A 12,816-nucleotide genomic window follows, 5' to 3' on the forward strand; every position below is an offset into this window, starting at 1 on the left:
CAGACCAAAAACCAGCCAGGGACAAACAAATTGTCCTCTTTATAAATATATAAAGGCATTTCAGTTTATCACTGCAGCCTTTTGCCACCAATGAGATTTGTTAGAGAATTGAGGCGCAGGCTCTGGGTGCAGTGATGCATGCCAACTTGATTGCACACAAGTGTTTTCACTTGTCACTTATCGTTGTTCCGCACCTCCTGTGTGCAAGTATTATATTGTCAACTTTTATTGCTTTCCATTTCGCTCCCTGACAGCTGAGCGCCGGCTCTCCCGCTTTGTGTTTTTCCAACCCCAACGCTGTTTGTTGTGTTATCATCGCACAATTCATTTGTGACTGCGGTGATGTCTCGCGCCGCAAAGTCTCGAGACAGATGGATGTGGATCGCCCCCCCACTCCCCATTATTTTATTTGTATTGACAATAGCTGATTTGAAATACACATTCAAGCTCTACTTTGGCTTTTTCTGATGATATTTAAAGGTTGAAAGAATGTTTGATCAATACTCTTTCCACGTCTTTTGAACTAAACTCACTTCAGAGCTGTTATCTGAATCTGACTAAAGTTGTTTCTCATTAAAGGCCCAATTCAACTTTATTTATGAAGCACTTTGTGTTAAAATGTCATCACATTTATTTTTTTTTATCTCAAATGTTATATTTCACAACCAACAAATGTATTTAGATACACTATTGAAATATACTCCCACTTTTACAAATGTTTTCACAGTAAATTATGCAAAATGAATAATTTCCCTCAAATACGAGTTCAATAATATTTTAATTTTATCTAAACACATCAAAGATATAATTTGACTTTACCAATTAAATTTTCCCTGGAAAAGGGTTCAAGTGTTAAATGAATTATTTTTCCTCTGTAGCATTTTTATGGCCAAAACTTGGATTTAAAACACACATCTAAGCTATACTATGTCGATTTTAACAATAAACAACAAAAAGGTTAAAATTATGTTCCTCAAATATCATATTTATACAGACAACCAGTGTTTCAAACCTCTCCTATGCCCTACTTGGATTTATACTTATTTAGTTTTCCAAATAAAGACATTAAAATTATGCTCAATGAATATACTCAAATATTAAATTTATACTGTCAAAAGATGACAATACAAATACAACACTGGTCAGAAAAATATTGAGTCAACATTTTAACAATTTTTTAAAAATGTAAAAATGGATTTTAAAAAATGAATCTCAACAGGTTTATTCATTTCCCACCTCAACAATTAACCGTCAATTATCTGGACAAGGGAGGAATTGATGTTCAATTAATATTTTGGTCGCTCAAATATCACTTTAATCAGGAATTTTAAACATACATAACCTATATACAATTGAAATTCAATATTAATGTTATTTTCGTTCACGTGGGCTTCAAATGGCTCATACGTGATTCAAGCTTGCAAATGACTTTATCGTCGTGATCTCGCTTGTGCGACACCTCACTGTGTCCACTGTGGGTCGCCGTTCAAGCACAGAGAGTTGATCTTGAGCACAGGTGGCGAGAGTAGCCAAATATTGTCCTGTTCGTACTCAAATAAGAGTACTGTTACTTTTACTTATTAAGTATTTACTTGAATAAGTGTAAGAAAGTAAAAGAGTCATTTGTGAGTAACTTCAGATTTTTTTTCAAGATCAGAGCATGAGCATCAAATTAAAAAACAAATTAAGATATGGGAGTTGACACACACCTGCCACCATTGCTGTTTTTAACTTCCAATTTAAAAACGATCTGCTTTCTTCACTTCAATGACCTCACGAAGAAGCTTTTTTGCTGAACAGACTCAGTGATTTTGCGTGCACGTGCATTTTGTTCATTTTGCCACATCCACAGCCAAAACAACAGCAAACGATAAGGCCTCCAATCCCCTACTACGACTACTAAAAATAATAATTCAAATTAAAAAAAGCTTCCTCCGTCCACCAGTTCACTGAACGAATCACTCTTTAGCTCCTCAGTGCACCAGTAGACTTAATTCTTTCTCCCGCTTGTATGCTTTTTTGGGGGTTGTGGGAGGAAACTGGAGTCCCCAGAGAACACCGACAACAACCGGTGTGGGTTGTCTCCGGGTAGTCTGTGCACACAGACACCCGGAGAGAATGCAAACACCACACGGGAAGGTTGGAACCCAGAACTGAACCCACAAGCTCTGAATTGTGAGGCGGATGTACTAACTAGTTGGCCACGTACTCCTTACAGTAATTACTGTATTTGTATGAAAAACACTTTCTATGTTTTAAATATAAAACATTGAAAAAGTTAGTGGAGCAGTAACGTCTTGTGCAACACGACAGACATATTGTGTAACCTTGTCTAAACCAGACGTCAGGAGCATGGCACAAGGTCGCCCCCAGAAACCACAATAAGTAGCAGACGGGCGTGGTCTAAAATTAGATGACCAGTGATGGGACATTGTGGTTTTCTTGGACTATTGTAAAAGTGTGTGCCCTGGTACTAACTGGCGAGCAGTTCAAGGTCTAGTAATCTGTATTCCCCCCGAAGTTGGCTGGGATTGGCTCCAGCAGTCCCGCGACCCTTGTAAGGTTTAGCGGCTTGGAAAGTGAATGGATGTGTTGTAAAAGTTCTGAGGATTCAGGTTCAAATCTGACCTTGCGTGTGTGAGGTTGGCATATTCTCTCGTATATTTAATTTTTTTTTTTTGGGGGGGGGGGTTCTTTTGGTACTCCAGTTACCTTCCACATCCTAAAAACGTGCACAGCGGGTTAATTGAAGACTTTAAATTATCCATAGGTGTGATTGTTGATTAGTTTCAATTTGGCCTGCAATGGCCTGACAACCGGTTCAGAGTCCCCGAAGATAGCTGCAATAGGCCCCAGCATACCCGCGACCCTGGTGAGGATAAGCAGTGAAGCAAATGGGTGGATGGATAGTGTAAAAGTGATCATTTGACTATGGATAGGTTTCCAATTACACCATCTTGTGTGTCATAATGAGCACAGGTGATAGGTGAAGTTTGAAGTTTTTTTCTATTGTTAATTTATCCGATTAGGGCTGTGGTTACATCATGGGAAACCTATGCATATAAACATCCATCCATCCATTTTCTTTTGCCGCTTATCCTCACGAGGGTCGCGGGGAGTGCCAGAGCCTTTCCACGCTGTCAAAGGGCAGGAGGCAGGGTACACCCTAAACTGGTTGCCAGTCAATCGCAGGGCACATAAGAGACAAACAGCCGCACTCACAATCACACCTCGGGGCAATTTTGAGTCTCCAATTAATGTTGCATGTTTTTGGGACGTGGGAGGAAACCGGGGTGCCCCGAGAAAACCCACGCAGGTACGGGGAGAACATGCAAACTCCACACAGGCGGGTCCGGGATCAAACCCGGGACCTCAGAACTGTGAGGCCAACGCTTTACCAGCCGATCCACCGTCCCGCCTCCATATAAACGGTTGTAGTGATTTATTGAAATACGAATATGTACAATTTATTGTGAGAAATCATTAACATAATCAGTGCCTGCACGCAATGGATATTATTATGAACATTTTTAAAAAAGGTATTTGTGTGTGAAACTGGTAGAGCGCTATACTCAGGCTACCGAAGAAATACCTCCCATTTTGGAAATATGTTTTTTTACGCCTGTGGTCCAAACAAATCGTCATGGTGATGACGTACGGAAAAGAACTCCTCAAAAGATGGGAATGAAAGTGTCAAGACTCAACCCACAACTGTAAGTAAAGCCCACGCCTCTTTTTCTTCTCTCCCACTTGTCGCTGTCACCCAAGCAGCTCACGAGCAAAAAAAAAAAAAAATGAGCGTCTCGTGGAGGCTCGTCTGGCCTTTCCTGCACTTTCTGCTCCTCGGTACGTGCCACCGGGCTTGGAGCTTCGAGCTGACCCTGCTGCACACCAACGACAACCACGCGCGCATCGAGGAGACCAGCGTGGACTCGGCCAAGTGCCCGGCCGGGGGTCGCTGCTTCGCCGGGGTGGCGCGACGCTTCACCAAAGTGTCGCAGATCCGCAGGGACGAGCAGAACGTCCTGCTGCTGGACGCCGGCGACCAGTTCCAAGGCACCGTCTGGTTTAACTACTACAAGGGCGCGGAAGCATCTTATTTTATGAACAAAATTGGCTATGACGCGATGGTAAATGTCTTTTCAGAAATTGCAAATGGAAAATCTTGCAAGTGGAAACAACTTTTCCCCCCTCTTTTCTCCTCCTCCATGGTCGCAGGCTTTCGGGAACCACGAGTTCGACAATGGAGTGGAGGGTCTTATCGCTCCTTTCCTGCAGAATGTTAATTGCTCAGTGGTGAGTTCCAACATCAGACCGGACCAGACACTGGCCCCGAACTTGAGCCGCTATTACCGGCCTCACGCGATACTGAGCGTGGGCTCGGAGAAGGTGGCCGTGGTGGGATACACCACCGTAGAGACCCCCTTCTTGTCCATGCCAGGTAAAAACGGTCCCAAGTAGAGTCTCGCCGGTCATTTCGGGTCGAGTCAATGCCTTTGGCGTTTTAAGGCCACTCTTTTCTCTCATCTCTGTAAGACTTTAGTGTCTTCCATATTAGGAAAAGGAAAGTGAAGTACATCTCACACAGAGCACAGCGTGAAATCTGAAATATCAAGAGCCGGCTAGAGCACTCAAACCCGCTCGTTAAACAGAAGTACAGATTCTAAAAATGCTCTAGTGGAATTACTTTCAACTCTTTGCTGAGGTAAAATTCACCCATCCATCAATTTTCTGAGCTGCTTATCCTCACAAGGGTTGCGGGAGTGCAGGGTCCTAACCTACCCATCATCGAGCACCTGTATTGTGTTTTGTTTTTACCAGATTAGACGGTCGTGGGTTTGTGTTTTTTTTTTTTTTTTTTGACAAAAGGAGTAAAAATGCCCGATACTAATTTTCAAATGTAGAGCGTAAAAGCACCAGGGATGAGAATTTTCCGCGGATTCGCAGAATTCCGAGTTTTTTCACCTGAAATTGACATTTTTGTGAAACATGTAAATCCGTTGAGAATTGTTTTTTCTTGGGGGGGGGGGGGGTGTAGGTTATGGCTTGACGCAGGGCGAGGCTGTGATCAAGACCGGCCGCCAGCATTTATCGGCAACGCTCGTCGTGAAATTAGTCAACGCTGTGGTCGCGGAAAACGGCATTGCTATCCGTTTACGGCATTGCTATCTGTTTGCATTAAATTTGGTGTTTATAATAACACCAACATTTCGATTTCCGGCAACATTTTGGTGGTATGTCGTCGGTATTTCCACTCTGATGTGAATATTTCTTAGAGAAGCATTCTGTTTACTACGGCATAGATATAACTTACAGACATACGTATACATATGTTATCGAGCGGTCTCCACGTTTTCCAGTATAGCGAAAGTCTTGGAGCGAAACAATGAAAATCGTGCTAGGGAAATTGATAAAAACCACGGATTAAAAAAAACTGTTTCAGATGGGCACGGCGTGAAAAAAGTGTAACCGTGCAGATAGGGATGAAAACGGTATCAACATGTCTAACCGAACACATACAAAAAGTGGACGTTCCCGGCAAAGTGCCGTGCACTCTGTGTTCCGACAGGAGCAAAAAATATCCAGGAGCATATCCAAACCAGGAAACACAAAGGTAAGTTGGATGTAAATTTCTCAAATATTATATAATTGACTACTGTTAATACGATGAGGCCTATCTGTAGCACTGACCCTGTAGATCATGCATTTTATTGCTCACTTTTATATTTCATTCTCTCTCTCATATATATATATATATATATATATATATAACTTCTGTACTTATTTCTGAAGTATAACTTCTAAGTGCAGTAGCCTATTTATATAAATTTCACTCAGTCTACATTTTTATGTCTGGCAAGTTTGGCAAAATTATTTTGGTTGTTTGGACTCATATTTTAAGTTTTCAAAATATTATGATTGCCCTGTTTTTACACTGTTAGAACTAACCAGAGTTCACCATTTAACAGTGTGTTTTATAAAAAATGTTCGTGTCCAAGGGGAGGGGGGGCACCCCCCATTGAAGCTCTCCCCGAAGGCAGGCATTTTCAGTGTTTTTTCAAATTGGTCATTCTCATCCCTGAAGCACAAACTCACCAGAAAAATAAATACTCAAAGTGCAGATTCAGGATAAAAATCTATTTAAGTGGATTAATGAAGCGTTTGCGCGTTATTTCGCACTGCTGGAAATATCACACTAAAAATTAATTCAGAACACTGCTCAAAAGAGCCAAACGTGTCTCAGATCCAAAGCAATGATCAACATTTAATTTGTTTGATTACACAATCATTTCACTCAGAGATAATGAAATTGAATGCAAACTAACTATTAAATATTCTCAAGTGGCGGCCAAGTGTAAAAAATACTGAATGCCCCCAGCCCCCCTCGCCGAGTCAGCTAAAACAGGCCCCATTTCATCCACAATTCTCATGAGGACAAAACCTAAAGAAAATAGATTGATGGAGTTTTTAAGCGCTTGTATACAAATACTAGTACTTGGATTACTTGGCCACCTGTGAGAAATCAAACAACAAAGTCAACTGTTATCCGCCGATTTCGGAAACCGTGTTTAGAAGTGAAGCGTTCTGATTTCCACCATAACCTCTCACACGCTGTTTGCCCATGACTTGGATAGCTAGGCTGGCTAAAGCTCCAGATTAGAGCCACTTTCAAGCAATGACTAAAGGAGGAAATCAAATCGGCGCAGTCTTTGTGAGGGCTCACACACCAGCTTCAGTTCGCAATTACTTTTTTAATATTCGGGCCACAATGTGCAGCCAGCCTTCGCTTGCCCCGAGTCGTCATGCTAATGAAATTGATACATACCATTGGCCCGGCCGGGAGTATGTGATTGGGATCAGGGTGGGCTTACTTGCCTGAGATTTTTGCTTAAAAACTCAACTGTTTGCTGTTTGCTCAGTCCAAAGCAAAAATGTGTGCCCCCTTCACTCTTAGAAGCCGTTTGTCTGTTTATAATCAAACAAAAACAAAAAAAAAAGAACTTCAGCACCACACCCTTGACAGCACAAACTAAATTTAAAACATTTTCAGAAAAAATATACAATTATAAAACTTTTTGGGTTGCATCAATTACTCCCAATTTTCTTAGAGTAGCTATTCATGGCCAGGCCTGGAGTACTTACTTATCCCCAGAATAGGTTGAGACGCTCTAGCTAGCTGAAAATAAAATATTTTTTAATGCTTAGCACTTTTTAACGTTCTTAGCTGTCATAAAAGTATAAAAACTTAAGCGCCGTGATATCATGCTAAAAAAATATATTGTTAAATTCAAAAGCAATGAAGTGTTCCCTTTTATAAGTGTGCATCTCCACTATGAATGTAATTACAATACATTGTTTTAAATAGTGCTGCAGTCACAAATAACATTGAACATTTACATGTCCCTTAACACATTTATTGTCATTGTCTAATGTGCTAATGGCCATCAATATGGCTTTTTTTTAAAGTTCATTGCTCAAGGGCTGTTTGTATATTTACATTTAGAGTTGAACTAACTTGTTGCTGAGCCTTTCCTTCCTTTTTTTGTGTTTGCAAATTAGGACCACACCTGAAGTTTGAGGATGAAGTCACATCCCTGCAGGTTGAAGTTGACAAGCTGCTCACACTTGGCTACAACAAGATAATCGCCCTGGGACACTCGGGTTTCGATGTGGATCAAATCATTGCCAAGCGAGTTAGAGGAGTCGATGTGGTCATCGGAGGACACACAAACACCTTCCTATATTCAGGTACGCATTTTTCGTCTTTCTTCAGTCAATGTGCCGGCAGTCTTAAATTTACATGCCATAATTCCCTGCTACAGAGTGCACCCAGTTATAAGCCTCACCCAGCACATTTGTAAAGGAAATACCATGTGGTACATACATAAGCCGGACCTGTGTAAAAGCCGCAAGTGCCCACATTGAAACAGGAGATATTTACAAAGAAAATCGGTACACAGAGAGTTTAACGCTAGCGCCGCCCCGCTAACGCTAGCGCCGCGCTAACAGGGCCGGTTCAAAAAAACATGCTGGTAGAAATCACTTAGACACGGCAGTAACACACTAGCGCAGCGCTAACAGGGCTAAACCGATAAAAGTCCCTTCCTCGGCACATATATTCCATCACAAATTAGCCGCATCACCACCAGGTTCAAAGCGTGTGAAAAAAGTCGCGTTTTATAGGCCGGAAATGACGGTAAATCCAACATAGACTGGAATTTATCCCGAATTTACACGTTGTTGCTAGGTTATAACCACAGATCTACAGAGAGCATGCAAACTCCACACAGATGAGGCTGGATTTGGACCCAGATCCTCAGAACTGTGAGGCAGATGTGCTGACCGGTCGACAACATACCGGCATGATATTGATACTTTTTCACACTTTAATATGATGCATCATGAAATTGGGGTTGTTTCACCACTACTGCCAAATTAAAAGTCTAATAGTAAACTGTACCTGTGATTTGTAAGTGTATCCGTTTTCATAATATTTTACCCTGCTTTTTACAGATTATATTTTACAGATTACACGGCGCTCCTCTTCCTCTCTGCATCCCTCAACTGTTTTTTCTGCACTACTTGTTTGCGTGCATTCTGCTGGCAGGATCACGCCGGCCACGCTTATTCTCTTGTTTACCCGGTGCCGCTGATTCACATGACGGGTGACACAAAATCAAAATAAAAGAGGGATGGGCTGCCTGAAGCTGCATTTAACTTGGCGGTACCGTGTCAGCGAAGTTACACCTCTCTGATCAAAACTGCACCAGTGCATACTGCGGAAGAGAAACCATAACTCAAGTATCGTTCTCATGATACTGATACCCATCTATATAAATCACAACATCTTTATAGATATTTGGATCGATCCATCCAGCACAAGGGTTAGTAACTGAGTAATAAAGATTTTATTGTTCCGCCCTACAGGATCCGCTCCATCTATTGAAGTGCCAGTAGGTCCGTACCCATTCATGGTGAGGTCGGATGATGGCAGAAATGTGCCGGTGGTTCAGGCGTATGCCTTTGGAAAATACCTGGGCTACCTGAAGGTGACCTTTGACCAGGCTGGAAATGTCATAAAGGCAGTTGGAAACCCGATCTTGTTGGACAGTAGCATACCTCAAGGTAGACTGCAGTACTTGACCCAGACATGTCTGGCTGTGTGTGTCCCACAAAAAAAATCTTACTTCATGTTTTCATTTCCTTTTTTTTTTTTTTTCCCCCAACCTCCAGATCCCAACATCCTTGCTGATGTCCATAAGTGGAAGAAGAACCTGGATCAGTACTCGCGACAATATGTCGGCCAGACATTAGTTTACCTCAACGGGACCTTTGAGGAGTGCCGTTTTCGGGAATGCAACCTTGGAAACTTGATTTGTGACGCCATGGTAATACGTCAGAACTTCTGTCACGCATGAGCCGAAATAAACTGCGCAGTTAACCACGAGACAGCACGTTTAGTACACCAGCTTTGACACTAACCTTGGTTCCTCCCATGTGCACGTTCAGCCTGTCAGCTCTTGTGGGCTTTTAGGTTTTAAATGGCTGCAGACATGAAGCATAAGCACTTACATCAGAGTTGAAAAGCAGAGTTACCATACCTCAAATTGTTCTTTTCTTTTGTGGCGTTAGGTTAACCACAATTTAAAAGAAGCGAACGAGCTGCAGTGGAACCACGTGGGCGTGTGCATATTGAACAGCGGAGCCATTCGCACAGCAATTGACGAGCGCTATAAAAATGGTAATCTATTAAGCGGACACTTTTTTTGATGCTTTACCACTGTATGCACTGTACTTCATGGCATGTGGCCACAGGCTGTAGTAGGGAAGCAAATTACCATAAATTCTGGACTATAGAGCGCACCTGATTATAAGCCTCACCCACTACATTTTTAAAGGAAAAAGCATTTTGTACACACACGAGCCGCACCTGATTAAATGGCATGTGCCCACATTGAAACATGAGATATTTACTAAGAAAGACGATGCACAGAAAGAGTTTTCAAAGTTTTAATAATATACCTTAGCTTTTCTTTCCAAACAGTGTCTGTGACGCAGCAGTAACACAGTAGCAACACGCTAGCACAGCGCTAACGCTAGCACACCACTAACAGGGCCAGTTAAAAAAACATACCGGTAAAAATCACTGAGACGTGGCAGTAACACAGCAGCAACACGCTAGAACAGTGCTAGCGCAGCGCTAACAGGGGCGGTTAAAAAAATATATATACCGGTAAAAGTCACTTCCTCAGCACATATATTCCAGCGGTCTCACTTTTACCTTTTGCGCTCGAGTGCCCCCTTGCAGCCGTTAGAAAAAAAAATTACAAATTAGCCGCATCACTCCATAAGCCGCGGGGTTGAAAGCGTGCGGAAAAATAGTCGCAGTTTATAGTCCGAAAATTACGGTATTCAAGATGTGAAACTGACCACTCCAACAAAGCGGAAACTGTGGAGTGTGACACAACAGGGTCAACTAGCATAAATGCTTTTAGCATTTCAAGCTACAGTATGTATCCTCAAATGTTAGGATCAATCGACTTGACGAACGAGTGACCTGCAGTTGTTTACGTCACCCATTTGGTATGAAATCATCATAAGTAGTAGAAAACGGACCTGTTTTGACACGTGCCAATAATGAGGAACACTATGGCAAATCAAGTCAGTAGAAAACAGTGCAGTATATCTTATATTTGTGTTGTGTTTCTGTGTGATTCCTTCCTCTCAGGCACCATAACAATGGAGGAGATCCTCACCGTCTTACCATTTCAACAAACAGTGGACTTGATCCAGATAAAGGGCTCAACCATGAAAAAGGCTTTTGAGCACTCAGTTCACAGATATGGAGGCATGCACGGAGAATTCCTGCAAGTGGCAGGTCTGGTTTCTCATCAACTAACGTTGCTTTACGATCTCAGTATCAATCATTGATCGCAGTTTGTTAGCGCCGAGGTTGGCCAGTTAGATTGCACAAAAAGTAGAAATTTGTGTAAGGTTGTTGTGTAAGCGAAGTACCAAACACTTGTCATTTCCAGCCCACAATCAAAACTGCTGTTTCATTTAAAAATTATTCTGTAATAAACAAGGAAATAACCTACTAACTGCACAAAAAAGCACAGCCTTGGGGTCTGCATCGCACTACGTATAAATCTACTTCTGTTTTTCTTACCAAACCTCCCATTTTTTTCTGTTTTTGTTAGGCATCCATGTAGAGTATGACCTCTCAAAGCCAGTAAATCAGCGGGTCGTATCCTTGTCTGTGCTCTGCACCCGCTGCAGAGTGCCAAAGTACGAACCGCTGGACATGGAGAAGACTTACACGGTGGTCATGCCTTCCTACCTCGTGGCCGGAGGTGACGGCTACACAATGTTCAAAAAGGAGATGCTCAAGCACAATACAGGCGAGTAGAGGGACGTTTCAGCGGATTCTCTCACTACTGCGTTTATTTCCTATGTTACAAAGACTGTCCAGACTTTGAATCCTCTAAAGAGACAATTTGCAAACCCATTTCTCCTGCCTCATCAGATTTGAGTCAATGGCCATCTAAATTAAAACAGTTTTAAAAGCTACATAGATAACGGGGAGGACGATCCATCAAAATGAGAAAAAGGACCTTATGATGAAGTGCAAATGCCCGCTAAGTAATGGTCCATATAAAAATGCGAGACTGGTGATTAGTCAAAATTCGCCCAAAATTTGCTTGGTTGTTTAGAATAAGACATAGCATAGCACATGCAATACATATACCAAGTATACTTACCCCTGTTCAATATTAGTGACATTAAAAATGAAACCTAGATCAATAATTACCCATAAAGTGACCTATAAACTGTAACTAGACATCTTTAATAGATGGGAAGTAAAAATAAGTAAGTACCTGCCACCCTTTAAGTGCCTATGAGGAACAAAAGTTCAGATGCTCTAGTGGGATTTTCCTCTCATTGCTCATGGTACAGGGCAGCTGGAAAGCGTTGGCCTCACAGTTCTGAGGTGCCGCGTTCGATCCCGGACCTGCCTGTGTGGAGTTTGCATGTTCTCCCCGTGTCGGCGTGGGTTTTTTCCAGGCACTCCGGTTTCCTCCCACATTCCAAAAACATGCAACATTAATTGGACACTCGAAATTGCCCCTTGGTGTGATTGTGAGTACGGCTGTTTGTCTCGATGTGCCCTGCGATTGGCTGGCAACCAGTTCAGGGTGTACCCCGCCTCCTGCCTGTTGACAGCTGGGATAGGCACCTCCATGCCCCCCAGCCCTTGTGAGGATAAGCTGCAAAGAAAACGGATGGACGGATGGATGTCGGATGGTATAAGTCAGGAGAAGGGAACAAAATGGTTTCCAATGCATTAAATACACATATGTGGACAAAATTGTTGGTACCCCTCTGTTAATGAAAGAAAAATCCACAGTAGTCACAGAAATAATACCTTGAAAAAATACAAAATTAAAATATGAAAATCAGACATTGGTTTTTAATTGTGGTTAAACAGAATTATTTAAAAACAAACATGTGAATCAGCTCTGGACAAAAAATATTTTTCTGTGGGCTTCAAAAATCCCAAAAGTTCCCTTGCAAATTAATGTTTTTTTTTTTTTAATCATTTCTGCCTCTTGCAGGTGATATGGACATTTTGGTTTTGTCCAAATACATCTCCAACATGAAGCGCGTCTACCCAGCTGTGGAAGGACGGATCAAGTTCAGGGGCACTTCAACAAATAATAATTCTGCACCCTTATTGGCCCAAAGCCTCACCCTGCTGTTGTTGTGTTTAATTTTTTCTCTGACACTCTGATTGGAAATTCGGATCAGAAAAAA

At 42.0% G+C, this 12,816-nt stretch overlaps 1 protein-coding gene across 1 annotated transcript in view; it reads left to right on the forward strand.

The window, feature by feature from the left end:
- nt5e (5'-nucleotidase, ecto (CD73)) overlaps nt 1-12,793 on the forward strand; it is a 41,136-nt gene extending 28,343 nt beyond the window's left edge. Inside the window, exons 2-10 of the mRNA XM_061843972.1 lie at nt 3,772-4,130; nt 4,219-4,441; nt 7,561-7,749; nt 8,929-9,126; nt 9,235-9,389; nt 9,634-9,742; nt 10,730-10,879; nt 11,202-11,402; nt 12,618-12,793. Coding sequence (XP_061699956.1) covers nt 3,795-4,130; nt 4,219-4,441; nt 7,561-7,749; nt 8,929-9,126; nt 9,235-9,389; nt 9,634-9,742; nt 10,730-10,879; nt 11,202-11,402; nt 12,618-12,793 — 1,737 coding nt within the window. The 5' untranslated portion in view covers nt 3,772-3,794. The remainder of the gene's footprint in view (nt 1-3,771; nt 4,131-4,218; nt 4,442-7,560; nt 7,750-8,928; nt 9,127-9,234; nt 9,390-9,633; nt 9,743-10,729; nt 10,880-11,201; nt 11,403-12,617) is intronic.
- Nucleotides 12,794-12,816: the final 23 nt, after the last annotated feature.

This window comes from Syngnathoides biaculeatus, chromosome 15, assembly GCF_019802595.1.
Source record: "Syngnathoides biaculeatus isolate LvHL_M chromosome 15, ASM1980259v1, whole genome shotgun sequence".
Classification (NCBI taxonomy): domain Eukaryota; kingdom Metazoa; phylum Chordata; class Actinopteri; order Syngnathiformes; family Syngnathidae; genus Syngnathoides; species Syngnathoides biaculeatus.